The sequence below is a fragment of the Cololabis saira genome, chromosome 9 (genome assembly GCF_033807715.1).
Source record: "Cololabis saira isolate AMF1-May2022 chromosome 9, fColSai1.1, whole genome shotgun sequence".
In the NCBI taxonomy this organism is placed as follows: Eukaryota; Metazoa; Chordata; class Actinopteri; order Beloniformes; family Belonidae; genus Cololabis; species Cololabis saira.
The window spans coordinates 37616706-37642605 of record NC_084595.1 but is presented as its reverse complement, the minus strand read 5'-3'; the positions used below and the strand labels follow the sequence as shown (position 1 = coordinate 37642605).

General features: G+C 40.3%; 1 protein-coding gene across 5 annotated transcripts in view; it reads left to right on the top strand.

The window, feature by feature from the left end:
• Window positions 1-25802, top strand: part of LOC133450680 (rho guanine nucleotide exchange factor 28-like) — a 58285-nt gene extending 32483 nt beyond the window's left edge. For 2 of the 5 annotated variants that reach the window (XM_061729488.1, XM_061729491.1), the window contains 30 exons: window positions 367-488; window positions 684-1066; window positions 2958-3132; window positions 4248-4359; window positions 4598-4678; window positions 5464-5506; window positions 6392-6481; window positions 7085-7208; window positions 7978-8122; window positions 8388-8443; window positions 10851-10908; window positions 11430-11568; window positions 12692-12816; window positions 12898-13038; window positions 14524-14774; window positions 14851-14976; window positions 15085-15202; window positions 15863-16117; window positions 16199-16275; window positions 16370-16548; window positions 16709-16806; window positions 16926-17123; window positions 18242-18373; window positions 18489-18622; window positions 18706-18753; window positions 19129-19233; window positions 19426-19584; window positions 23317-23568; window positions 24415-24757; window positions 24832-25802. In XM_061729488.1, the coding sequence (XP_061585472.1) occupies window positions 367-488; window positions 684-1066; window positions 2958-3132; window positions 4248-4359; window positions 4598-4678; window positions 5464-5506; window positions 6392-6481; window positions 7085-7208; window positions 7978-8122; window positions 8388-8443; window positions 10851-10908; window positions 11430-11568; window positions 12692-12816; window positions 12898-13038; window positions 14524-14774; window positions 14851-14976; window positions 15085-15202; window positions 15863-16117; window positions 16199-16275; window positions 16370-16548; window positions 16709-16806; window positions 16926-17123; window positions 18242-18373; window positions 18489-18622; window positions 18706-18753; window positions 19129-19233; window positions 19426-19584; window positions 23317-23568; window positions 24415-24757; window positions 24832-25022 (4460 nt within the window). In that variant the 3' untranslated portion in view covers window positions 25023-25802. The remainder of the gene's footprint in view (window positions 1-366; window positions 489-683; window positions 1067-2957; window positions 3133-4247; window positions 4360-4597; window positions 4679-5463; window positions 5507-6391; window positions 6482-7084; window positions 7209-7977; window positions 8123-8387; window positions 8444-10850; window positions 10909-11429; window positions 11569-12691; window positions 12817-12897; window positions 13039-14523; window positions 14775-14850; window positions 14977-15084; window positions 15203-15862; window positions 16118-16198; window positions 16276-16369; window positions 16549-16708; window positions 16807-16925; window positions 17124-18241; window positions 18374-18488; window positions 18623-18705; window positions 18754-19128; window positions 19234-19425; window positions 19585-23316; window positions 23569-24414; window positions 24758-24831) is intronic. The other 3 variants (XM_061729489.1, XM_061729492.1, XM_061729490.1) reach the window with 3 other exon arrangements.
• Window positions 25803-25900: the final 98 nt, after the last annotated feature.

Sequence of the window (25900 nt, the reverse complement as noted above, 5' to 3'; positions counted from 1 at the left end):
TAAAGCGCTGTATCGCCAAGTAGGGTGGGGAAGAAACATGCCAACAGATGTCCACTCACGGCTCCATGCACGCCCCTGCACGCGTGTGCAAGGAGTCTTTCAGGCAAACACACGCACGCACGCACACACACACACTCTCTCGCACACACACACACACACACACACACACACACACACACACACACACACACACACACACACACACACACACACACACACTGAGAGTCTTGGTACTGAACAATGACATGCTACTGCCCAGGATGTCGATGTCACTTCCCGTGTTTGTGAGAAGTCATTTGGTGTTGCTGTGGAAACTGGATGTAATATTGAAAAATGCTCCCTCTGTGTCTCACTCCGTCCGTGCAGAGAAAAGCCGATCCATAAGGGAGAGCCAAGCCTCGTCCCCAACTCTGGCGGCAGCTGCCAGACTGTCAGCGATGATACACGGCAAAGACCAAGTGTACGCGAATGCCATGCTGGTGGACCAGGTGAGTCAGGAGGGACTTGTTATCTTGATCTATGCCGTGTCATTTTTTTTCTTTTCGAAGGAAATGCTCTGTAGAGCAGTCGTCTAATTTACATGATGTGAAAAATAGGCTTTTATGTATAAAATGTTTCACAAGGGAGCTACAAATCCACCCGGTGGAAACATTTCTTGTCGTCGTCTCATTTTTCCTGGGCAGGTGGACGAAGCTGACATTAGGTATCGGTCTCGAGGGGAGGAAGAGGTCGGCCTTCCGTCCCATGTCGGTGTCTCCTGCTGGGATTCCTTCTCGGCCACTCCACTCGATTCAGGGACTTTTTCCCAGAACCATTACCCACCGTCACTCCACCATGGGCCCGGAGAAAGCCAAGGCCCCGGCCTGGACAATCATAGGGAGCTATCCTCTCGCATCACCACCCCCTCTCCCTTCGCTTCCTCCCCCTCTTTTCCTTCCTCTCCCGTGGCTTCCGCCCTCCGTTTGTTTGAGGGAGCACAGAGGCGTCAGACGCAGACATGCCCTCACGTTTCCCCTGCCCTGAATCACAGGGAATGTCGTGTAGCTGATGTCAGCCGGGGCCTGAGGTAGGACATTGCTGCTTTACTCTTTAATAAGGCAAAATGTTTATTTTGACTACTTACATTTAGGCCAAATGTTTTTTAGAGTAATGTTAACCTCAATTGCTTATTGAAAAAGTGCAACACAGTTTATAAAAGGGAAACAACAAGAGTAAAAACAACAACAACCTCGTTAAAAATACATGTATATTTACTCAAAGAAAGTGCAAAAAAAACACTAATACTAAATGTATTAGATTCTATTATTTGTTTGTTTTGAATTTAAAAACTTTGGGCACCTCTTCCTTTAGGAAAAAATAAAAGATATTTTAAAACTGATCAGTTTCCAAACTCAAGTTCTCTGTAGCTGTGAAATAGAGAAGCTTGTTCAGCCTTGGCTAGATAAGACTCAGGTGCTCAACAGTTCAGCAACTCTTTAGTTGTATTGTTCATTTCATGATGCTCTGAATGCTCAGTGGGTCAAGTGTTTGGTCAAGTGTTTGGACTGCAGGTACTGTATCCCAGTTCAGCAGCTAAACTGTGACTGGAGCCAGTGAAGGGGTTGAAAATGAGGGCAAACCTGAATATATCACAGCTGTTTGTGTGTTGAAGTTTCAAGGTTTCCTGAGTGAAGAGTAATCATTGAAAAAAAGATAAAAATACATTTAAAAGGAAAACCTACCCAGATAGCAAAGGATGTTAAATCAATGTTGAATTATGGTCAGAAAGGTTGATTTTTGGTTAAGTTCGACGATTGATGGTGGTTCAACCATCAATCTGTCATCCATTTCTAATGCCAGCGTGTAATCAATGTTAAATCAACGTATTCTGTTTGTCGCTGACCAGGCTTCTACATGGATTCAACATGGATTCAGTGTTTCTGCCTAACTATATTTCAATGTTGATTCACTCCTATTTTGCTATCAGGGTATATTGTGACTGTATATGGGTCAATGACAAATAAGGATTTTCAACAGGTCAATTTTAAAATAATAAAAAAAGAATATCTATTGCAGTAGTTCAAACATTAAGAATGTTGTGTACACATAAATTCATATAAAAATTTTAAATTAAGTGATTTCAGAGTTTTTTGTCAAGATGAATTGGCACTAGCCTTAAAAAATGTCATGTGGTGCAACCATGATTCATATTAAAATAAATTAATTTCCTTAACATCTTGACATCTTTTTTTTTTTTACAAGTTTTCAGTATTATACAAAAATTGTTGTTTTTCTAATGGTTGCGCCACATGATATTTCATAAAATGGACGTCATCAGTCAAACTTTGTTTGTATATTATGATGGAAATATAAATACAAATGTGTTGCAATCTTATACACTACAAGACACTTCAGAAATCATGCCAGATAGAAGAAGATTGATTTAAAAACATTTAGAGTGATTTCAAAAAAAGTTTTCAAAACAAGAGTCATGGTCGGAGGGTTGCACCACATGACATTTTGTTGCTTAAAAACAACAACAAAATCCCAAATAACTAGTATTTTTTGTAAAATTCAAGTTAGTCCATATGTAGGACAGGTAGTTCATATATCTGGTATTTTTTATCCATTTAAACCTTTTTTGAATTGAAAATAAATCTGTTTTTCAGAAAATATAGGCGTCACGTCATTGACCCATATGTGGGTTTTTATAGGTTTTTGGTTTCATGGGGATCTTGATTTCTCCCAAAGTCAGAAGCTCATCATCAGCAGAGATGTTGTTTTGCAGTATGCAAGACTGAAACATTTAAATCCTACCCCCTTTTTAGCCTTTGAGCAGCTGTGACATCATGATCCCTTACCACTGTGTTACCACTTTAATCTGCAGACAGCTGAATGTGGTTCTGTAGGTAGTACTGTTCAACAACAGGGTCGTGACCTGGGCATGTGTGTGTGTTTGCATCTGTGTCTGCAAATAGTCCCAGTCTAGAGTGCGACAGTGGAGAGGAGGACATACTGGGACACTCCTACCCGTGCTCGTCCATAAAGCAGCGCTCCATTCTGCGGTCCAGCTCAAGAGAAGAGAGGGACTCGTTCGATGCGTCGCCTGATTTTAATCGCTCGCATTCTGACATCACGCAAAAAACCAGCAAGGTATATTACGTCTTCCTGAATGCAGACCGTTTCTGGCCTAGGAAATGTCCCATCCAGAATCACCAACATGTCTAATTCAAACAAGTCTGAACAGTGTTTTGAATGATTCAACAGTGTATGTTACAGACGATCAGAGGTGTCAAGTAACGAAGTACAAATACTTTGTTACCTTACTTAAGTAGAAATTTTGGTTATCTATACTTCACTAGAGTAATTATTTTTCAGACGACTTTTTACTTTTACTCCTTACATTTTCACGCAATTATCTGTACTTTTTACTCCTTACATTTTAAAAACAGCCTTGTTACTCTATTTCATTTCGGCCTTTAATAAAAAATATCCAGTTAAATTGCTCCATCCGGATAGAGTGAATTTGGTTGTGGTTGTTTCAGATGTTCTTGTCCAGTTTTGTTCTTACATCCGTTCCCTCAGATTCCTGCAACTAAACTTGGATGTACATTCCAATAAAGGTTAGGATAAATGATAACATGCCTCCTGAAGTTTGACTTTTTACACCATTATAATACTTATAGGCAACTAGTCATCATATCTTCTGCTCTAGAAACACACGTTAATGCTCAATAGTACACACATATGGTTCTTTAATATATTTGCATTATACTAAGATACATTCATTTTCAATGGCTTTTGTCCTTAATGGCTTTTTTCCCCCTTACATTACTTTTACTTTTATACTTTAAGTAGTTTTGAAACCAGTACTTTTATACTTTTACTTGAGTAAAAAACTTGAGTTGATACTTCAACTTCTACAGGAGTATTTTTAAACTCTAGTATCTATACTTCTACCTGAGTAATGAATGTGAATACTTTTGACACGTCTGCAGATGATTTTGATACTCTTGCATTTTAACTTCGAGCTATGACAAGGTTAGCGTCAGATTTAGTCCCTTAAAGTAATACAACAGTCGCAACCTACTTTGCTGACAGTCAATAATAGATAAGCTTATACCATCAACAGCTCAATAATGTGGACAAAAGGTCAGTAATGGGCCTATTTACCCAACAGATAGTGCCGTTCTCCAATTTTCCTGTTGGAGGACTGAACTTGTGAACCTCTCCGTCTGATTCGTCCGTCTGATGTGTTTCTTTCCCAGAATTCAGAGGGCACAGAGGTGCGTCTGCGGTCCTACTCGTATTCCTCCCCCAAAGCAAAGCCATCGCGGCCGCTGCTAAACAGAGACGCAGCTATCACCGACCTGGACGAAGGTGAGCGACCTTTGACCCCTTTCCCCGGCGACCTCTCTGTTCCCACGAGCCACCTGAGTGGACAAATGTGCCACTTGCCTAACAGGGGCCGGAGCAGACAAGTACCATAAATCATCCAGGGGTCATTCATGTACATGTGTGCTCAGAGTCAGCTCTTCTTTGGTTCAGGACCACTCGTGGTGGAGGTTGAGAACAAATGCAAGTACGTGGCATTAAGGCCATCCTTTATTTTGTGTAGATGGAGCGTTCAGCAGCAGCGGTCGCTCCCTCCTTCAGGCTTTATCTCTTTCTAAATCCCTTTCTCGTCTCAACCACGTTAGTAAGTACAAGGAGAGCATCAAACTGCAGCTCAGACACTGCTGCTTGGTTGGCTGTTTTAAGCTTTTTAAGGGCTTCTATCTTCAAATTATGGGCCGAAGTGTTGATGGTCCAGAGCTGCACGATTAAAGGACAGCTTTTATTGTCTTAAATGCTTGGAACAAATATATTTGCACAAGACTGAGAAACTTGAAATAATTTTGCTTTATATTGTAACATGATGTTTTAGGGGGGAGGGAAAAAAATCTTCTTTTTTTCCCCCCACTGTTTCCCAAATTGTGCAGCTCTGTGTCCGTGGTAAAGTTTAATTCTCGGTGGTGAGTACGAGACCACTGTCTCATTGAAAAATACAATTTCACTTGTCTTGTGATCAAAAGCAGACCTTCTCCACAGCTTGATTATTTTTCCCCCCCTTAATAATAAAATAGTAGTCTTCTGAAAACATAGAGGACTAAAGTTTTGGAAAACACTCAAGTGCTGGAGATCGTGTGAGGGAAGACTTTTGTTATGCTTCCATTTGGTAGCGTTTTGTTTCCCTGTGTTTTTTCCATCTTCGTCGTCATCTGGTTTTTCAAGGCAACAATTGCCGTGGTGTTTGTTCTTTGTCTGTCGGGGTTTTGCTGGATCCAGTCTTCCTCTGTGATCTCTGTACTCGCCTTTAACTCAGTTTTAATGAGAGGTGACGGTTTCAGACCCTCTCAGTTGATCTACTTTGATTCTATAACAAAGTCTTCAAATGTTTTGACTTGTTTTTTTTGTTCTTTCTGCTGTTATTGTACATTACAGAGCAGAGGGCATTCAACCTGACTGAGACACCCAAAGAAAAGAGGTAAAAGCAGTGTGTCATTTCACGAGCTCTCACAAGATCCACTCAGCTGCGTAGGGTCCTGCTCAGATCTTCCTCCCCTTTTTAGGCGTCAGAGTTGACCAACGATTAAAGAGCAGATAAGATGGAGCCATTATATGTATACATGTGTGTGTGTGTGGGGGGGGTTGTGTGCGTGTGTCTCTCCAGTTTTAAACCTGCGGTCGGGGGTCTTAGTGTGCAGGATGTGACATACTTCCTGTTGCAAGTCTGGGGCCAGAGTATTCTCTGACTTCAGCCTCAAAATAACTCTGGGTAAACAGCAATTCAGGGCTTTCTTGGATGTCAGAGTTTAGAAACATGTTTCTAATTTCATGCTGTATTTTTTTGCCGTATTGTTTCCATATTGTACCATTTATCTTGCATACCAATTGTAATGTTGTTGTTCCGTAATACCACTTTCACTAGAGTCCCACCATGCACCACATTTTGCTTATTTCAATTTTATTTCATCTTTGTCATTCTCCACGTTAACCCTGCGGATGATTTCATCTCATTGCCTCATTATTTTGTCATCTGCTAATACATTTTCCTAATAATCATGCATTACTACCAGAGGAAACATTGTAGAAGATCACATTAGTTCACTAGATTATCATCCCACATCCTAATGTTATTGAATTAGAAAACAATCACATCAATGTAATATTCACAATACTCGACTGATCAGACACATGAACCATTGTTGTCCTTCACAATGAATATTGATCCATCTTCCTGCCCCAGATGTGCCTAGTCAGTCCCAGAAGTAGTTTATAGAGTCTAGTCTCAGATATCAGCGTCGTTATTTCACATTGTGGGGACGTGATGGGCGGTAGGCCTGGTCTGAGGTGTTTTATATCCACGCAGGGTTTTGGGTTTCCGTAAGCGGGCCCAGTCAGCAGAGGAGGAGAGCAGCGCATCACCCCAACATCTCACCCTCACAGAGTTCCTCAAAGAGTATGTCTCCATCCAAATGGCCTCAGAGACATGCATGCGTGGCTAAACTCATTTTAATCCTGTCATGAAACCATTCCCCAGCTCATCCTTTAACCGCACTAATTTCTTGCAGCTGTGTTTGACGATGCAGAAATCTTCAGCCATATGTTCTGTTATAGAGTCATAATATAGTTTTACTGGCATACTGCATGCTTCTTTTCTTCACCCTGTCATTGTCACCTTTCGGCTACAAAGCCCGATGTAACAAGCGCAAGTTACTTTAAATAGTTGACACGTAATTAATTGCATTTTGTCAAGGTCATACTATAAATAGCAACCACTAGAGTCCATAGTGACTTCCAAGCATGCCAAGCATGTTATTAAGAGTAATAATCTGTAGACCAGGGGTCCTGGAAGACTGTCTGGACATTCTTTCATTCCAGCATGACACCACTGTTCCTGTTTAGTCAATTCTTTCCAGTCTCTTAAAAACACTGAACAAAAGAGAGAGAGAGAGACTTGTTTGGTATAAAGAATCTGCATGTTGGATCTGACTGCTGCATTCATACACAGGCCAACATGATGTGAGCAGTTGTGGTAACCATTTTCTAAAATATGACACAGGATCGAGGATGAGGAGTGGGATAAATACATAATCCCATCCAAAGTTGAGTCAGAGAAGTATAAAGTGAGCCGGACCTTCAGCTTCCTCAAGAATAGGATGTCCAGCACCCGCAACAAAACGAAGGTGAGACAGTTGAGACAGAGGAAAATACAGAGCTTGCTGGCTGAGATGCATCCGACATGAGTTAAAATGTGGCTAAAAATCCCTGTAGTCGGCCTTTCTAATTAAAAATAGAAAAAAAAAAAAAAAGTGGAGCGGAAAGCCCTCCCCGAGTAGTGCAGTAAAAGGTTTAGCAGCCATCAGAGAGGCCAGGTCAGAATTCCTGTGCTGGGGGGGGACATTGTCTGTGCACGGTGCCTTTATTTGGCCAGGATGAAAATTCCCTCTTCTCAGGTCTTAGCAACGGGACACCGCAAAAATATTCTCTTACATAACACATAGACCCCTCTGCACAAAACCCAATGAACCAAAACACACCGTACTCACACGAGTACCTGTCTGTATGTGCTCAGGGACATTTCCCTGTACGGAAAAACACACAATACACTCCAACAGCAAAAAAAAGAAAAACACACAAACACACTTCCTTGCAGAGTTTGATAAGAAAATAAATATTACTCTGTCACACTCGACACAGAAAGAAATCCTCAGAATCTGCCCCAAAGGACAGAGCACTATAACAGCAGCCGCTCCGGCGGACCTTAACAAAATAAACAGAAAAGCCCATTCAGAGGCCCCTTTATCTCAGAGAAGTTCACTTCAACAGGTGTTCTGCACCAAGCACAGGCCTGCTATTTACCTCTTTCTAGTTGTTTACACGAAAATATGACTTTAACTGCATCGCATGTCAGCTAAATGAGTTCATTTAAAATATTTACGACCCGCTTTTCAGGTGAAGGGGAAAGAGTTGAAGGAAGGAAAGGAGAAGTCGGGATCTGCTAATGGACACCAATTTGTTCCTGTGTCTCCATCTGGCCCAGCTCTCTGTGTGGCCTGTGATAAGTCTGTTTCTGGGAAAGAGCTGCTGCAGTGCTCCAGTAAGTATCATCCTGTCAGATCTGTTGTTGTTGTACGTCTTGAGGTGGCTGAAGTGTTTCGGTTTGTTTAAATCTCTTTTTCGCATGCCGCCATGATATATTGTTTAGTTGAAGACAGTAAATCAGTTTTATTTCTTTCACAAGGTCAACATTGCTCATGAGCAACGATGCATTTTGACAAGACACCCAGACATGAAATTCTACTTGGAAGTGATGTTATTAGTTGTAAAGCTTAACTTTGAATTTCATCTGCCCTCATCTCCAGGCTGCTTCCTGAATGTCCATAAAACCTGTCGAGAGTCTGTTGCAGCCTGTGGAAAGGTAACCGAGATTATTTCATCTGCTCTCAAAATCAACAAGCAAGAATAAGTACTTAAAAGGAAAAAACTGCAGCACATTTTTTAACGAAAGGCGTCTGTAAGACTGTACATTTCTGGTTCAACGTTGTCAGGTGATGTTTTTCATTCGGTGATGGATGACAATGGAGGCACAAGATGTGTTGGATCTTGTGAAAATGTTTGCCAGGGGTGTTTGAAGTGTAGGAACATTATAGAGTTAGCTTTGTTTCTGCATAAAATGGTGACCTACACTTGAACACATTTTTCGGTACTCTTCCATTAAATATAGAAAAACCCACAACAGTCTGAAAATAACTTAGTACTGAAAAAAGATAATAATAAATAATTCATTGAACATGAATTGTGGTTAAACAGAATAATAAAAAAAGGGGTGAAAGGGGGGTGAAACTGGCCTGGCCAAAAATGATGAGACCCTCAATATAATGAGACAACTCTCCCCTTTGCTTTCTCTGGTTCATCGTGGTGAACATCATGAAACTAAACAGCAGAGAGAACACTTTCTCCCTTTAAACAGGCAGACTGACGGGTCGTGTCTGATTTTCATTAGTTCCGTGTTCAGTTCATTAATATTCATGACTTTATTATTATACATTTCAGTGTTTATTGCATGTTTTCCTTTCTTAAAAGGAAAGGTGCTGACAAAACTGGTTAATGCCTGTGTGTGTGGCCGAAAAGTGAATTTACATCAAATGCGGTGTTTTCAGTCGTGTGGACGACGCTGAGGTGGTTTGTGTGCGGTTTTATCTAAAGAACAGGGATCTGCTGAATCCTGAACTTTTCTGAACATCGTTGCTGAATCGTGCTACGGCAGGAACAAAAGACATTTCTAGAGGCGGCGGGATGAATAAAGTTGTTTATATTCAGACTAGAAAGATTACAAAATCATCTTTGAAGAGTTTCAACTCCACCAGTCCGCAGTTGGACAGATTGTACACAAACACAGGAAATTCTGAGGCATTGTGACCCTCCCATGAGGGTCCACTACCAAAGATTGCTGCAAGAGCAGAAAGTGCACTCATGTGTAGGGTTTTGGGAGAGGCAAGGCCCTCTTACACAGAGAATAACATCCTTTTTAAGTGCTCCAGCAGCATTGTGTGTGGATGCGCTGCAGGGGGAATACCACTGATGTCCACAACTATGTCCTGTGTTGTCATCTGTCTTTTTTTCTTCTCTTGGACGAGCTTTACTGGAACAATTTTTGTTATGTCGGGACGCTGACTCAATGACAATAAAATGAATCTGAATCTGAAAGTAATTCCCTCTGAAGATTGTTAGCCATGAATAAAATGCAGTCACTCACTGGACATTTTTTTGGTGGAGAAATAAGACCATAATTAAAGTTTTTGCTTTAACGTCTCTGTTTGGAGAGCGGTTCCAGGCCCAGGGATTACAGATTTGCGTCTGTTTGGCATGTAGCTCGTCCTTATTGTTGGAACAATTCATGTTGAAATGTACCCGCAAATTAAATGAGTTATTGCGGGCTGTAAGCACACAAATCATTTTTCCTGCCTCAACCATACTCCAATTGAAATGTTGTGGAGGGACCTGAAACTTTGATTTGTTGCAAACCAAGGAAATTATGAGGAAATATTTTTACAGCTTAAACATGTCACGATGCATCTTTCCTTGATTACATAAATGAACAAGTGTAATCTTTTTATTTGAGTTGGTTCTCTCTATCTAGCTTTACAATACAAATGCTGATGTTTTCTCGTTTTTTGTTATAATGATTTAAAAAGAAAATATGTACCGTATTTTCTGGACTATAAGCCGCTACTTTTTTCATAGGTTTTCAACCATGCGGCTTATACAAAAGGTTTTCTATTCTGTGGATTTTTCTTCCACTGCTCTAACCGGAATTAGAATCAAAACTAAGACAAAATAAATGCAAAGAAGAATACGCTACTTCTTCTTTACCAGATAGAAGTAGGTAGAAGCAGATTTCAAACAGATAAATAGATAAATAAATAGCGGTTATTTTCTCTTGGTTCTGTCCCGTTTTAATCAGCAAAGTTGCTGCCGTGTTAAAAGACACTGTTAGGAAAGGATCTATTTAGATACAAACATGTACATTATTTACTGTTCAAAATCCTTCTGTACATGTAGTAAATATCTAATCTAACAACATAAATATCTGCGGCTGAAATATCTTTTTTTTTTTTTTAAATAGAGCAGATTCGGCTTGTATATCTTTTTTTTAATTATTTTTTAAAAATAGAGCGGATGCGGCTTATATGCTTATGCTTATATGTGGTGCCACTTATAGTGCAGAAAATACGGTATATAGAAAACTGAGGAGCAAACACAGGTGATGTGTGAACAACAACATGCACTGCTGATGTTGAAATGATTGTGTGTGTTTCCTGCAGAAGCAGCTGGAGCGGAGCTCAGCGCTGCAGAAAAGCAAGACCATGTCTCTGCCACATAGTGAGTCCTCCCATCTTCCAGCCACCAACACCATCAACCGTGTCAGGAGTTGGTTTTTCATTTCTTGTCGTGTTCACCTGTCCTCCTGGACGCTGCTCTTCATTCTTCGCCCTTTCCAGTTAAAGTTTAATCGACCTCAGTGGGGGATCTGGTCCAGGTTGTTTTTGTACATGGTTACTGGGGTTTAGTAGGGTTTTTTTTCCCCTCGCACTGACAGGATCATTTTGTGTCTGAGTATGAGGTGTCACACCCGACAGAGATGTCACGATTGCTCACAAATGGCTTTAATCACCACAACATACCGTAGTGTCACAACTACTGGCTTCAAGCCTGTTTAAGCAATGAAAGATTTCCACCTCGGATGACCCTACTCTTTTACGTTTCACTTACTGTCATGCTCAGTGACTGCACAGATTTAAAGAAAGCATCTGAACATTAAACAAACACTTGAAGTATTTATATGCAGATTGGAAAACCTCCAAACTGAGACTGATTCCCCTTCTTGTTGATCTTCCCTTTAGACTCGGTGAAGGAGAACGCCCCGGCAACCAGTTTCTCCTCGTCTTCCTCCTCCCCCTCTTCAGCCCTAGCGATGAACAAAGACAAAAGAGAAGCAGTCACTCCTTTTACCAAAAGCCTTTCCATCTCCGTAGACAGCAGGTAGGACGGCAGTAAGGCGGGCATAAATGTTTATTTTCTGTATTTGTGGTGTCTGCCACAGTCAACAAAATTGAACTAGTGTCAGTCCTGTAATAGTAATAGTGATATGGATGTGAGACATAAAATGGAGCAGCCTGTTTTTGGGGCATTAGATCAAAACAGATTTAATTAATCTGGTCTTGAGTGCACTTTCGTATCTATACATTTGAAAGGGAATGTTATATGCTAAAATATCAGCACGGAGTAGCAGCCAAAAGCAGTTTCACCTTCCAAAAGCCAATTCATGTTTAAAAATGGTTATGGACTAAAACTGCACAAGCTTACAGATGCATATCCAGTACTGGAGTTGAAGGGGGATGGCATCCCCCCTGAAATTAAAACGGTCAAAATCATCCCCCTGTAAAACTGCCATCCCCCATTTCCATCCCTTATGTCATTTCATCAATGAATGTGGTTTTACTGCTATTTCAACATTTAGAGTCATCACCAGAAAAATAACTTATTTGACAATTTTCAACTGTTTCAAGTAAATTTTCACTTGAAATAAGTAGGAAAATCTGCCAGTGGGCCAAGATTTATCTTTCATTACTAGCAAAACAATCTTGTTCCACTTGCAGATTTTCCTACTTATTTCAAGTGAAAATATACTTGAAACAGGTGAAAATTGTTGTTTTTTCCAGTGATGAGTCTTGTTTTAAGTGTAATGAGATTTTTTCACTAAAATGAGACATTTTAACTAGAAATAAGACAAATATTCTTGTTAAGATTTTGCGTTTTTGCAGTGATCCATTTTACTTATCCTGTGAACGACAGAGTCATATTGATAAGTTCAGAAAACTGTTTTTTATTTTTGTGTTTTGATGTATTTGATGTAAGCCCAGTGGATATTTAAAGCTTACAGAAGGCTGCATTTAACTGCTGCTATGTCATTCCTGCAGTATTTCTGCAGGTGTTTTGGTCAGTGCTATTATTTGTAATATATTATATTATTTGTAATCAGCACAAATGATCTGTCCCCATATGATTAAAATCCACCATCCCCCCTGATTATTTTTTTTAAAACTCGAGTACCACATGTATCCACATGTTGAATTTGGTCTGGACCTGCTTTGATTGTCTGCAGAGGAGCGAGTGACTCAGCGGCAGCAGACGCTGAGGCCGCTGTGGCAGCTTGCACGAGCAGCTCGGTGTGTGAGGAGGGAACACCTGTCACTCTTCCATCCACCGACCTGCCCATCAGCACGCAGGGTAAGAAAGAGAGGCTGGCCGGATTCGGTGTGTCGGTGCAGTAGTCTTTCAGAAGTAAGACACTGCTTGTTGTTCCCACAGATACTGTTGACGCTCCTTTGCTGAGCGAACTGTCAGCTGACCGGCTGGGACTTGACGCGGAGTCATGGAGTGTTGCGGTCAGTCCGGAGTTCTGCAGGCAACACGACAGGCGCACCATCAAACGGCAGGACGTTATTTATGGTGAACCTCCTTCTTTCTGTCCTCTGACTGAACCTAAGTGAATAACACCCACTTCTTACAGGCTATTGTTGTTCTAAAGAAAATAGCTTTTTTTTTCCTGAAATTATTATATTATAATGTTTGGTGTAATACTGGATCCATCCCTCTAATCTTGCTGCCTCTCTGTACGCCGATAATCATATTTTTGGCATGCTGCAATGCTCTTTCTTGCAGTTAATTTAGTTATTTGTTGACTTGGCTGACAGTCCAAAAGTAAATTGTTAAATTTCCCTATAGATGCAGCAATTAATTATTTATAGTCTTCCTCTGCGGATTTTGTGCCACTGTTAGTTTTACGGCGGTGTTGTTTATGCCTTTGATTGGCACATTTTCCCTAAACGTCTAACAAATGGCCTCCACTCATTTATTTGGCGCTCCTTGTTCATTTGGCTTGAGACCAACGTGTTGCCACAGTGATGCTGTGGCGTCTGCCTTTATTACTATAAATGACGTTATTGTCTGTAAATGCTGAGAAAAATCCATCCACTGAAACATTGGAAATGAACTGCCACTGCTGCAGATGAAGGACATGCAGATGCTGGAGATCCACACAGGACAACCGACTTTCTAATAGTCATCATTTCAAACAGTTAACTCCGGACAGGTGAATGGAAACAATTTTAAAGTTGCGTGCCACAGTGGTTAAAGCCAGCGGCCCATGTACTGAAGCTACAGTCCTCCTGCGGCGGTTGCCGGTTCAAGGTCCGCCCTGCGGCCCTCTCTACCCTCTTCCTGTCTAAACTTTGACTAAAGGCCACTAGATCCACAAAATTAAACAAAAAAGTTATCTAATTTGACAGATGATGTGATTAAGAAGGAAGACTGGTATCTGTGCAAAATATTGCTAATGGCCTGTAAAAAGACAATCACCAAGAACTGGTATAAACCTGAGACCCCAGGTCTTAATCAATGGATGGACAGAGTTAGAGAAATATATGCTATAGAGAAGATGACTTTCTGTTTGAGGTCCAAAGGAGCGATCTTCCACAGGAAATGGGTGAAATGGTATGCATTTATTGGAGGAATAGAGGACGCTTTCAGTTAAACAGGTCACTTGAGCAGATTGGACATTGTCATGACATAACATCATCTACATAGGAGCCCCCATGTTTCTGTCTGTTTTTTTTTTGTTGTTTGTCTGTTTGTTGTATAAGCTGAAAATACTAAATAAAAAGTTAAAAAAAAAAAAGTTATCTAAAGTCATCAGCTCAAAAGAAAAAAAAGGATCAAGTCATTATGTAATCATGCCATTCCTATGGCGTTCCTATACTATTCCCTTTTTTAGTATTACATTTCTTTGTTTTTTTTATTGTAAACCCCCCAAAAATATGTTTCTGATGTACGTAAACTGCCATATGTGCCCCTTTTTATGTGAAGATGCTAAATCAGAAACAGGCCCATGACCGGATATTTGATTGCTCATCACTTTTTCTGCTGGTCCTGCAGAGCTCATGCAGACGGAGCTGCACCACATCCAGACGTTGACGGTCATGTCAGAGGTGTTCAGGAGAGGCATGCTGGAGGAACTGCAGCTAGATTGGAACTGCGTGGCGCGGATCTTCCCGTGCTTGGATCCCCTGCTGCTTTTCCACAGGAACCTGTTCAGAGCGCTGCAGGAGCGCCGGCAGGCTGCGACCCAGACTGAACACTCACACGATTACGTCATGCACCAGATAGGAGATATACTACTTCAGCAGGTTGGTGTTGGTGGATTAACCCCCATGAGTGTGCAGGGGTACAGATCTTTACTCAGACGGTGATGGTGTCTCTCAGTTCTCAGATGTGAATGCTGAGAAGATGAAGCAGGTGTATGGAGAGTTCTGCAGTCACCACATGGAGGCTGTTAACGTCTTCAAAGAGCTGCAGCAGCAGAACAAGAAACTGCAGAACTTTGTCAGAGTAAGCATCTGTTCCCAGATTGTTCCTGTGTTTGTTACAAACTCTCAGTCAAATGTCACTATTATGTAGCCGATATTTTCAAATGGATTTTCCTTTCTGTCTGCGCAGCAACAGAGCCATAAGTCTCTCGTCAGACGGAGAGGCGTGCCAGAGTTCATCCTGCTGGTCACTCAGCGAATCACCAAGTACCCAGTGCTGCTGGAGAGGATATTACTGTACACTCAGGGTAACGCAGCTCTGCTCTGTGCAAGTCTAAAGCTAATTGCAGTTAGGTTCAGAAGTATTTGACCATTTTTATGACGTTGCCTTTGTACACTACTGCAATGGATTTGAAATAAAACGATCAAGGTATGGTCAAACCAGACCTTCAACTTTAATATAAGAGATTTAACAAAAATAGGGCTATTATTTATCTGTTATTACTTGCCTATTTATTTGTAACATGGCTCTGCAGGAGTTTTTTTTTCTCAAGAAAAACACTGAAATGCAAAAATGAAAAGTCTTATACCAGATTTGCATGAAATAAGAAGAAAGAAGAAGAAAAAAAACATTATTTTTCCCCCAATGGGGAAATTGAATGAGCAAATTAGAATAACATTTGAGTTAAAATTCTAATTAAAAATTAGAAATTACAAGGACTAAAAGTATATACAGTATCTAACTATGGGTATGTACAGTAAATGGACGTCAATAAATATTTGTTAAACATGATAAAATAAATTATATCTTTTTTTACATATTTTTCTAAATGGTTTAGTAATTAAGTCTTTTTTGTTTTGTTTTATATTTAATTGGATCTGTGTTTTATGCCGAGAGCAGCATGAAGGACAGGCTGCTGCTGTGTGCACTTGTGCATGATTGTGTTTGCTGCCCGTGTTGCCCACAGAGCGGAGTCAGGAACACTTGGACCTGTCGAGTGCTCTGGCCCAGATCCGGGACGTCATCACCACAGTGGACCTCACTGTGAGTAAGTATGAGAGGCTTCAGGAGCTGCAGGAAGTGCTCGCTCGGCTCGAGACCAAGAGTTTCGCCAAGCTGAAGAATGGCAAGGTGTTTCGCAAGCAGGATGTGCACGGCAAGCACAGGGATCTGCAGTACAAAGGCCTGGTCTACTGGAAGACGGCCACCGGACGTCTCAAAGGTGTGAATCACTTCATGTGAGATGTTGTTTTTAGTGTAATTTTCCAGGGAGTGAACAGCCCATCTCCTCTCTTGTTTTAAGACATTCTAGCCCTTTTGCTCACGGATGTTCTGGTTTTCCTCCAAGAGAAAGACCAGCGCTTTGTTTTTGCGTCTGTGGTAAGTATCAACCCTGAGCAGCACTTTGACATCAGAGACACACGTTTTCACGCGTTCTGTCATTTATGTGATCTTTACGGGTCCACTTGCTCAGGACCAGAAGCCCCCGGTCATCCCTTTGCAGAAACTGATCGTTAGAGAAGTCGCCAATGAGGAGAGAGGAATGTTCCTTATCTCGGCCTCCTCGGTGGGGCCAGAGATGTACGAAGTTCACACCACCACCAGAGAGGAGAGGAATGCATGGATGAGACACATCCGAGAGGCTGTGGAGAGGTGTGTGTACGCACATGTGGTTCACATCAGGCCTACAGTGTTTGTCCAGCTTACAATCAGTGTGTGTGTGTGTGTGTGACTGTGTGTGTACATGCCGGGTTAATGTGTGTTAAAGTTAGCGTCATTCATTATCTAACTAACCCACTGTTCTCCATGGCAGTTGTCCTGAGGAAGAAGAGGAGGAGGAGCGAAGCGTTGAGACAGAGGAAGCCAGGCAAGCCGCAGAAGTGAGAGTTCAGAAGATTAACAAGTTCCAGGGTAAGACAAGGAAATATGTGTGTACAAACATGTTTAGTTTTCTGTCGTACCGAACTTGAACGATCTTTCCGCGATATAAACATAAAGAAGTCCTCATCTCGGTGTTTGTTTTTGTGCAGATACACTGTTTGGACAGGACCAGCAAATCTGCCACAACTTGGAGGAGAAGTTGCAGCTTTATGCTGAACTTACAGAATTAACCCTCCACTCGCCAGAGCCGGTGCCACATCGCCATCTGCTGGTGCAGCCAGCGCCGTACACCGACGGCGAGCTGCCACGTCAGGCGTCGTCACTGCTCACAGCTGCTCTCAGAGAAGGTCAGAGAGCTGCTGCTGCTCCGCTTCTTGCTTCACACGCGTTATAATGACACATTAGTATTTCCAGTGAGTAACGTGCATTAAATGTGGGCGACGGGCTCAAATCTGTTTACGTGGGCAGCCTTTAAAAAATGTTTTGTAATGAAAATAGTGCCAAAATTCTCGTGAAGTTCACTTGAAAATCACTTTTTCTTTCGTGTATGCATTTTTATTTATCTTAAACTCTCTTATCTGCAGACCACCGGTACATGACAGAAGTACATCAACACATTTTAGGGATGTCTTGCTGAGTTAGTATTTAACAAAAATATACTTGTTTACACATTTTCAAGATATCCAAGACATTAAAAAACTAAGTATTATGAATACCGTCACCATCTTGTCCAACTACAATGCAAAAACTCAAAATCTTACCAGGAATATTTGTCTCATTTCTAGTTAAAATGTCTCATTTTTAGTCAAAAAATCTCATTACACTTAAAACAAGAGTCTACTACTACTACTAGAAAAATAACTTATTTGACAATTTTCACCTGTTTCAGGTAAATTTTCACTTGAAATAAGTAGAAAAATCTGCCAGTGGGACAAGATTTATCTTCTCATTACAAGCAAAAAAATCTTGTTCGCTAGCAGATTTTTCTACTTATTTTAAGTGAAAATTGTTGTTTTTTCCAGTGGTGAGTCTTGTTTTAAGTGTAATGAGATTTTATTTTACTAAAAATGAGACATTTTAACTAGAAATAAGACAAATATTCTTTTTAGGATTTTGAGTTTTTGCAGTGTAGCTCTTTATCACACAACACTGCCACCCATGTTAACAAAGGTTGGAACTGTCCACGGGTTTGAAATGTATACAGAGATAAATCCCAGCATCCCACAGTCTAATCTGCATAAATTAGCTTTTCTGTCTGTGTTGTTATATTTTTGGACAAATGGTACAAGCATAGCTCATGATATTGTAGAATTGGTGGGTTGTTAAACCGGCTAAGCAGTTCAACCAGATCTGCCAGTGTGATTAATGCAGCCTCTTTAGAGAGCTCATGGATGTGATGCTTAATGCTGGTGGTTCATGTTGTTGCAGAATGATAAAGAATTGTTGACGTTTGTCTCCTCTTTAGCGGAGAACCTAATCACTATCCTTCAGACCCGCAATGGTTTCTCTGTCCAAAGTGCGAGCTCTCCGGTCCGAGGGCCTGAGTGCTGCAGCTACAACAGCCACGGCAGCAGCGTCCACGAGTCTCCCTCTGAACGTGAGGCACACCTCTCCATTTTCCTTTAAGTTCAGCGCTTACGCCAAGTGAATATTAGATTTTTCTGAGGCAGATGATTTTCACACATGCACTTGCCTTTCCCTGACCTTAACAGCAGACTATCTGAGCACGCTCAGTATGAGCTCTACGTCGCTCGGATCGGACAGCGAGTTGGCAGGAGTGGAGAATGTGTCGTGGAGCTCGGCTGTCGAGCTCAGGAAAGAAGACAGTCAAGGGACGCTGTTAAAGGTTCGAGTGTTTTGGTTACCTGTGAGGAGCTCTTACAGATAATGCACATTATCTTTCTACTGGAATAACACACTGTTGTCTAGGTGGCAGAGAGCGTCCAGAGCCTGACTCAGCTTCTCTACAGTCTGCAGGTGGGAGGAACTTATATCTCATCCAAGTGAACGAGTTCATTTCTGCAGTGAAACAACAGAATTAACAATAAATGCTGAACACGAGCATAAAAATGCGTTACAGAAGCGGTATCAGGCGTTCATTACTGAAACTATATTTTGGTTCAATCAGAAGAAAATAAATCTTGCAAGAGCATTAAATGTTCTTCATGATTATTTAATTTACATCAATTAGCAAATATGTAATCATTACTCTCGTACTGTATGACTAAATTCCCAAAGTTTTCGTAAAGAATGTTTTAGTGGGATCAGATTTGAAAAACATTTACACCAGAATTGATGATTTGATGCAACAGTGATGTTACGGGATGATCATTTGTCTTTTTGTGTCTGCAGGCAGCTGTGACCCTTCAGGACAGCTGCTACGAAGTTCACAAACTTCTTCTCCAGGAGAGGGAACGACCTCAGCCTCGAAGCCTGACCGCCCTCCAAAGCAGCCCGGTACCACAGACTTCCTAAACCTGTTAACATAAATGCTTTTCTGTAATGCCCATCCCAACCGCTCAATACATGTTTTTATGTTTTTTTTTTGTTTTTTTTATGGTACTTTTTTGCATAATCTGCCACTAAAAGTGACTTATTTTAGGCAATATTGTGAATGAAAAAAATGAAAGTTTCTTTGTTGTTCTGCAGGAACAAGAGAAGCAGAGAAGTATTGATAAGATGAAGGAGGAAAAGAAAGGTTTGGAGAGGAAGAGAGAGGAGGTGGATGAGGTGCAGAAACTCCATGCAAAGCTGAAACAGGAACAGCAGCGTTGGGACAAGGAGTGTGTGTCCCGAGAGAGACAGCAGGTGAGGCTCGGGTCGTAACCTCTAAATGTGTCTGTCTCAGTCACTGGTCAGCTGCCATTCTGACTCATATCTCTTATTCCAAGTTAGTTTTGAACTAAATTGCATTTAATCCTTCTGAACACTGATTTTATATTTTAGCAATAAGAATAAAAATGATGAAAAACCTAAACTTATACACTCGTTGATATTATAAATGGACCATTTCCATGTAATACAAAGTGAGACAGTCAAACAGGACGCTGCTCTAACAGGTCAGCATCAGGCATCAGGCCCATCACATGTCACAATATTAGGCTGATTCAGTCTGCAGCCTGTTTTCATCTGGCCCTTTTACCTAGCATTAATTATTAAAGCACGTAAACCAGTACATCACCTTAACATACAACTGAATATCCACTAGAGACAGCAAAGATGCTATTAATGTCTGCATATTAAACGCATTAAATAAACATTCTAATAGGCAAGGCAAGTTTATTTGTATAGCACAATTCAACACAAGGTGATTCAAAGTGCTTTACATCGACATTAAAAGCGGCAAGACATAATTAGACAGTAAATAGCAAATAAAATGAAATAAAATTATGAGAAAAGAAGGTAAAATAATAAAAGCACAGGTTGCTAATTTAAGAGTACGCTTAAATAATGAATAAATGAAATAAAAGCATAAGAAAAGAAGTAAAATAATAAAAAGCACAAGCTGTTAAAAATAAGGGCAGTAGAGTACAGCAGGTAAGTATTTAATTTAGGAGTACGTTTCAGTAAACAGTAATGTTTTTAGGCCTGATTTAAAGGAGCTGACAGTTGGAGCAGACCTCAGGTCTACAGGAAGTAAAATAAAACAGGACAAGGTGCTGTGAGTGACAAAATGTGGTGTAGGAACACCACAACAGAGATAACATATTTAATAGCGGTGCATGGTGCGTATGACTACTTAGTCGCTGAATGAAAATCAAAACAAAAGGATCCCCTTACATTACAGATGTATTTCCATGCGGTCTTTTATCTAATCTTCCATATTCAACTAGAAGAACCTCACTTTTTTTTCTTGTATAAGCCCTCCTGAGAATGCAGTAGTTGTGGAAAAACCTATTAAAAGCTCTTTAATATGTTCTTTCCAACTAGGTGAACATCTGGACTGAAACTGAGGGTCTAAGTTACTAAGAATAAGACTTGAGAGACGAGCCAGATTTCAGTAAACTTAATTAAGTATTTGCATGCAAATGGGTCAGAACAAACATCGGGCATCTCGATCCAGAATGACAAAGGGAAGCAGGATGACTTTATGGCATTAATGATGATTCATCCTGACGATTCAGATAAACAGAGATAATCTTTAAAGGGACAAAGTATCGGTCTGCAGACTCTGTTCTCAGGCCAAGGCTAAATTTTCCATCACAACCGTTTTTCAACTCTGCACATCATTCGGTCATGTTTTCTACCGTGGGAAAGTTGCTACACAATTTTACTCACTTCTCTAAAATTATGACCCAACATTTCATGCAGTTTTGAACTTCAAATGACCCTTTAATCATAATTAAAAACAAAGTTTTTAACTACAACACGAGCTCGGGTTTATATTTTATCAAGTTTATTTGTAATCTCTTAATGCGGTCCACGCAATATAGAGTACCTGCCTCCATATGGTAGATACACCCGTGGTACGGATTATATATAGGTGGAATCTAGTAAATTGAAGGAAATCAGACATTAACCAAAAACCTTTCAAAGAGCTTTTAATACCATATGTACAGTTAGGTTGATAAGTATTAAACAATGACAAGGTCTTCAAGATTTTGCTTTTATACATCACCTCAGTGGATTTTAAATAAAACAATTAAGATGTAACTGAAGTCAAAGATATTATGTATATGTTATTTATATACATCAACACTGCCCTCCCCCCAACATTTAATTGTTCTCACAAGACTACATACATCCTCAACACATTGCACACCCCTCTCCTCTTTTTTTTTCTTTATCCGCTTCTGATTATAAATACCTGGATGTCTTATGTCTCTTTTCTTTCAAGCACAACACATTATACGTTTATTTGAACACACTACAACACACCACGCACTCTCCAAACCACACCCATCACTGTCTTGTCTCCTCTTTCCTACTTTTTCACACTCCACTTTTGGGGATCTTAGTCCTCTTTGGCAGTATTTTTTCTCTCTCTCTTTTTTCTTTTCTCTTCTTTCTCATTCCTTTTCATGAGGGACTAATAATATATAGTGGACTGCCAAGAGGGCTGGTGAAGGAGACACACACACACACACACACACACCCATGCACACAAAAAAACAACCTTTGTATGAATATTAAAATGCATATATGCTTTATGTTTTTACCAAGCTTGGTATTAACCTTTAATATATATACAGACAAGGCGGGAAAAAAGATGTAACTGAAGCGTAGGCTTTCAGTCTTAATTCAAGAGTTTTCCCCATAATTGTTATTATTATCATGATTATTGTAACTGTTACCTTTATCAGATAGTTTTTTTCCCTTTTTGATTTTGTTTATTTATTGAAGGGAGTTCTGCCCTTTTGTCTCATTGTTGTTGCCATCACACGTAGTTTTACTGTTCTTTTAATTCTCTGCTGCTACATTAAGTACTTTAAAACATTATGTAGAACAATACTATATATAGATAAAAGAGTTATTCAAGGCTACACTTTGATCACATCCTTTTTTATTTAAAATTCATTGTGGTGGTGTGTGAAGTCAAGACCATCAAAACTATGCCATCGTCCAGATTTATCTATAGCTAACTGTACGTAATATTACAAGCACATTTCGTGTGTGAATGTGTTTGAATTTATATGAATGTTGGTGGTGGTCGGAGGGGCCGTTTGGCGCGATATGGCAGCCACGCTTCCGTCAGTCTGCCCCAGGGCAGCTGTGGCTACAAAACGTAGCTTACCACCACCAGTGAGGATGTGTTTGAATGAATAATGATTTCTGTAAAGCGCTCTGGGTGCCTTGAAGGGTGCTATATAAATCCAAGTCATTATCATTATTATTATTATTTCTGCAGCTGTTCAGTGTGTAAGTTTAGCAAGTTTGTTCAATCATAGTAACACAGGTAATGACATAAGCCGTGTGCAGAGTTGGGTAGTAACGAGTTACATTTACTCCGTTACATTTACTTGAGTAAGTTTTGGGAAATTTTGTACTTTTAGGAGTAGTTTTGAATCCATATACTTTTTTACTTTTACTTGAGTAGATTTGTGAAGAAGAAACTGTTACTCTTACTCCGCTACATTGGGCTACGTTGAACTCCTTACTTTTCTTTTAATCCTCCACGTACGCGTCAATCTCATGACATCACTGGGTGATTCTTTGGGAAAAATTTTTGTTTTTGCATGTTTTGTCACATTTACACAGACTCAAACACACACAGGGTTTCTATGAGTTCATGGGCTTGTTCTAGTCCTGCCTGGTTTCATTATTATTCATTTTTAATTTTAATTAATTTCCCTAACAATGATTATTTTGTACTTTTGTCTGTTTGAATGGTTGTGTTAAAAAAATGAATCAGACGTTACTCAACAGTTACTCAGTACTTGAGTAGTTTTTTCACCAAGTACTTTTTTACTTTTACTCAAGTAATTATTTGGATGACTACTTTTTACTTCTACTTGAGTCATATTATTCTGAAGTAACAGTACTTTTACTTGAGTACAATTTTTGGCTACTCTACCCACCTCTGGCCGTGTGTGTTTCCAGAGCGAGCAGGAGACCGTGCTGGAGCAGCGAGAGCAGCAGTGCCTCCTGGAGGCGGAGCGGCTGCGCTGCGAGCGCGAGGAGCTGGAGGCTCAGCTGCTGGAGTATCAGCAGAGTCTGGACAGGCTGAGGAAGGGCCAGCGGACGGTGGAGAGGGAGCGGGAGAAGATCGAAGCCCAGCAGAGGCTGCTCCAGAGCTGGAGACACAGCCGCCAGAGCAGCTTGCCAGTCACCATACCGCTGGATGGTTACAAGGTCAGAGGGGGCAGACGGGAGGGTGGACGTGCATGAGGGTCAATGACGTGACGCCTATATTTTCTGAAAAACAGATTTTTTTTCAATTCAAAAAAGGTTTAAATGGATAAAAAAAATACCATATATATGACCTACCTGTCCCACATATGGACTCACTTGAATTTTACAAAAAATACTAGTTATTTGTGATTTTGTTGTTGTTTTAAGCGTCAAAATGTCATGTGGTGCGACCGTCCGACCATGACTCTGTTTTGAAAACTTATTTGAAATCATTCTAAATGTATTTAAATCAATCTTCTGCCTTATCTGGCATGATTTCAGAAATGTCTTGTAGTGTATAAGATTTATACACATTTATATTTATATGTCCATCATAATATACAAACAAAGTTTGACTGATGTCCATTTTATGAAATATCATGTGGCGCGACCATTAGAAAAACAACCATTTTTGTATAATACGGAAAACTTGTAAAAAAAAAAAAAAAAAGATGTCAAGATGTTAAGGAAATTCATTTATTTTAATATGAATCATGGTTGCACCACAAGTTTTTTTTTAGGCTAATGTCAATTCATCTTGACAAAAATCACTTAATTTAAAAGTTTTATATGAATTTATGTGTACACAACATTCTTAATGTTTGAACTACTGCAATAGATATTCTTTTTTTTATTATTTTAAAATTGACCTGTTAAAAATCCTTATTCGTCATTGACCCATGAAGGCATGAAGGAGATATAAAAGTAAAGAGGCAATCAATGGTGTGGAGATGGAAATGTTTATAGGAATTCAAAGAGATGAAAATAAATCAAAGGAAGATAATCGGCTGTGCTTCAATGTCTCAGGGGCCCAGTCACAGCCGCTCAGGCAGCCTGGACGGAAGCTGCTCGGTGTACAAAAACGAGGTGGCTTTCCTCGCCTCGCTGCAACAGAACCACCTCCACCAGCCCGCTAAGAACCACAACAACAATCAGCACCAACACGTGCTGTCCATGCAGACGAAGAACCACGACGGCTCACAGCACAGCTCCGGTTACCCTGGCAACGCCAGCCTCAGTGCCAGCCTGTACAACAGCCTCAACGCCCTGCTGAGCCAGGCACACAGCAAGAAGCCCCTGGACGGTCTGACACACCCTGGCTACAGCAACAACCTCCCCGACCCCGCACAGCCACACAGGCCCAACAACAGTAAGACATGTCGCACATGCAGAAAGAAACATACTTGAACCTCTTTTTCTGATGCATTGATGTTCTCCCTCCAGCAGACCTCAGCCTGCTGCAGGACACGCAAGCTCCTGGTCCCTGGAGGTCGGAGGTCACGGGTCACGGACTTTACAAGGAGGACTTCTTTTCCTCTCCATCTCTTACACCGCTTCTTCCTCCACAGGCTTACCTCTCGCTCGAACGACAAAATGGAGAAGAGGGAGACGAGGAAAATATTGTTTACCTCTGAGAGTCCAGAAACAAGCTGAGCAAATTTGTGTGCATTTGTATCTATCATACATATATACATATATGTATATATGTATATGTATGTATGTATATGTGTGCGTGTGTGTGTGTGTGTTTATATATAAACTGCAGCTTGATTAAACCATTGTGCCTTTCTGAAAAATAAAGCTCTCTGTTAATCAGCTTTTATATTGTTCTCCCCATGTTTATACTGCTACTATGATATTTATAACAGTTGTTGCACTTGCAGAGGTACCTTTGTTTTAAAAACAGTTTGGCCTATGGTATCAAAAAGTAAATAACTATAATCAGGGCAGAAAAATGGATGTCATTTTCCCATGAGCACTTGAAAGAAAATGTAAAAATATCAGAAGCTTATTAAACCCTGCCCCCAGCAATGTATAGTTATTGTGTCTCTGTCACAATTAATGATATTTATGAGTGAGTGTAAGCGTCTGCCAGAAACGGATATATACTGACATTACCATATAAATATTGAATATATGTATAGTTTTATGGACATCATGTTGGAAGAGGATCTTATATTCTTATCATTGTTCTCACTGAAGTGCCAAAAAATCTTGCTATCTGATACTGTAATTGATGTAAAAAGTGGGTTAAACGCTTTTTTTTTGTGATAATTTATTATATATTGATTGCTTCATGCACTGCCGATATTAATAATAGCCTACCTTGTTTTGATGTGTGCTATCTTGTACTCTTAATCAAAGATGTAATGTGCCACATATTGATGCTGTATATATAAAATAGTTGTGGTAAACGTGGGTGTGAAGTGTATCTTCTTGTGAAAACCACAGCAGTTCGATAGAAACGCAGTAAGTTCCTGTGCAGGATTATTACGCAAGGCCGCGTTTATCT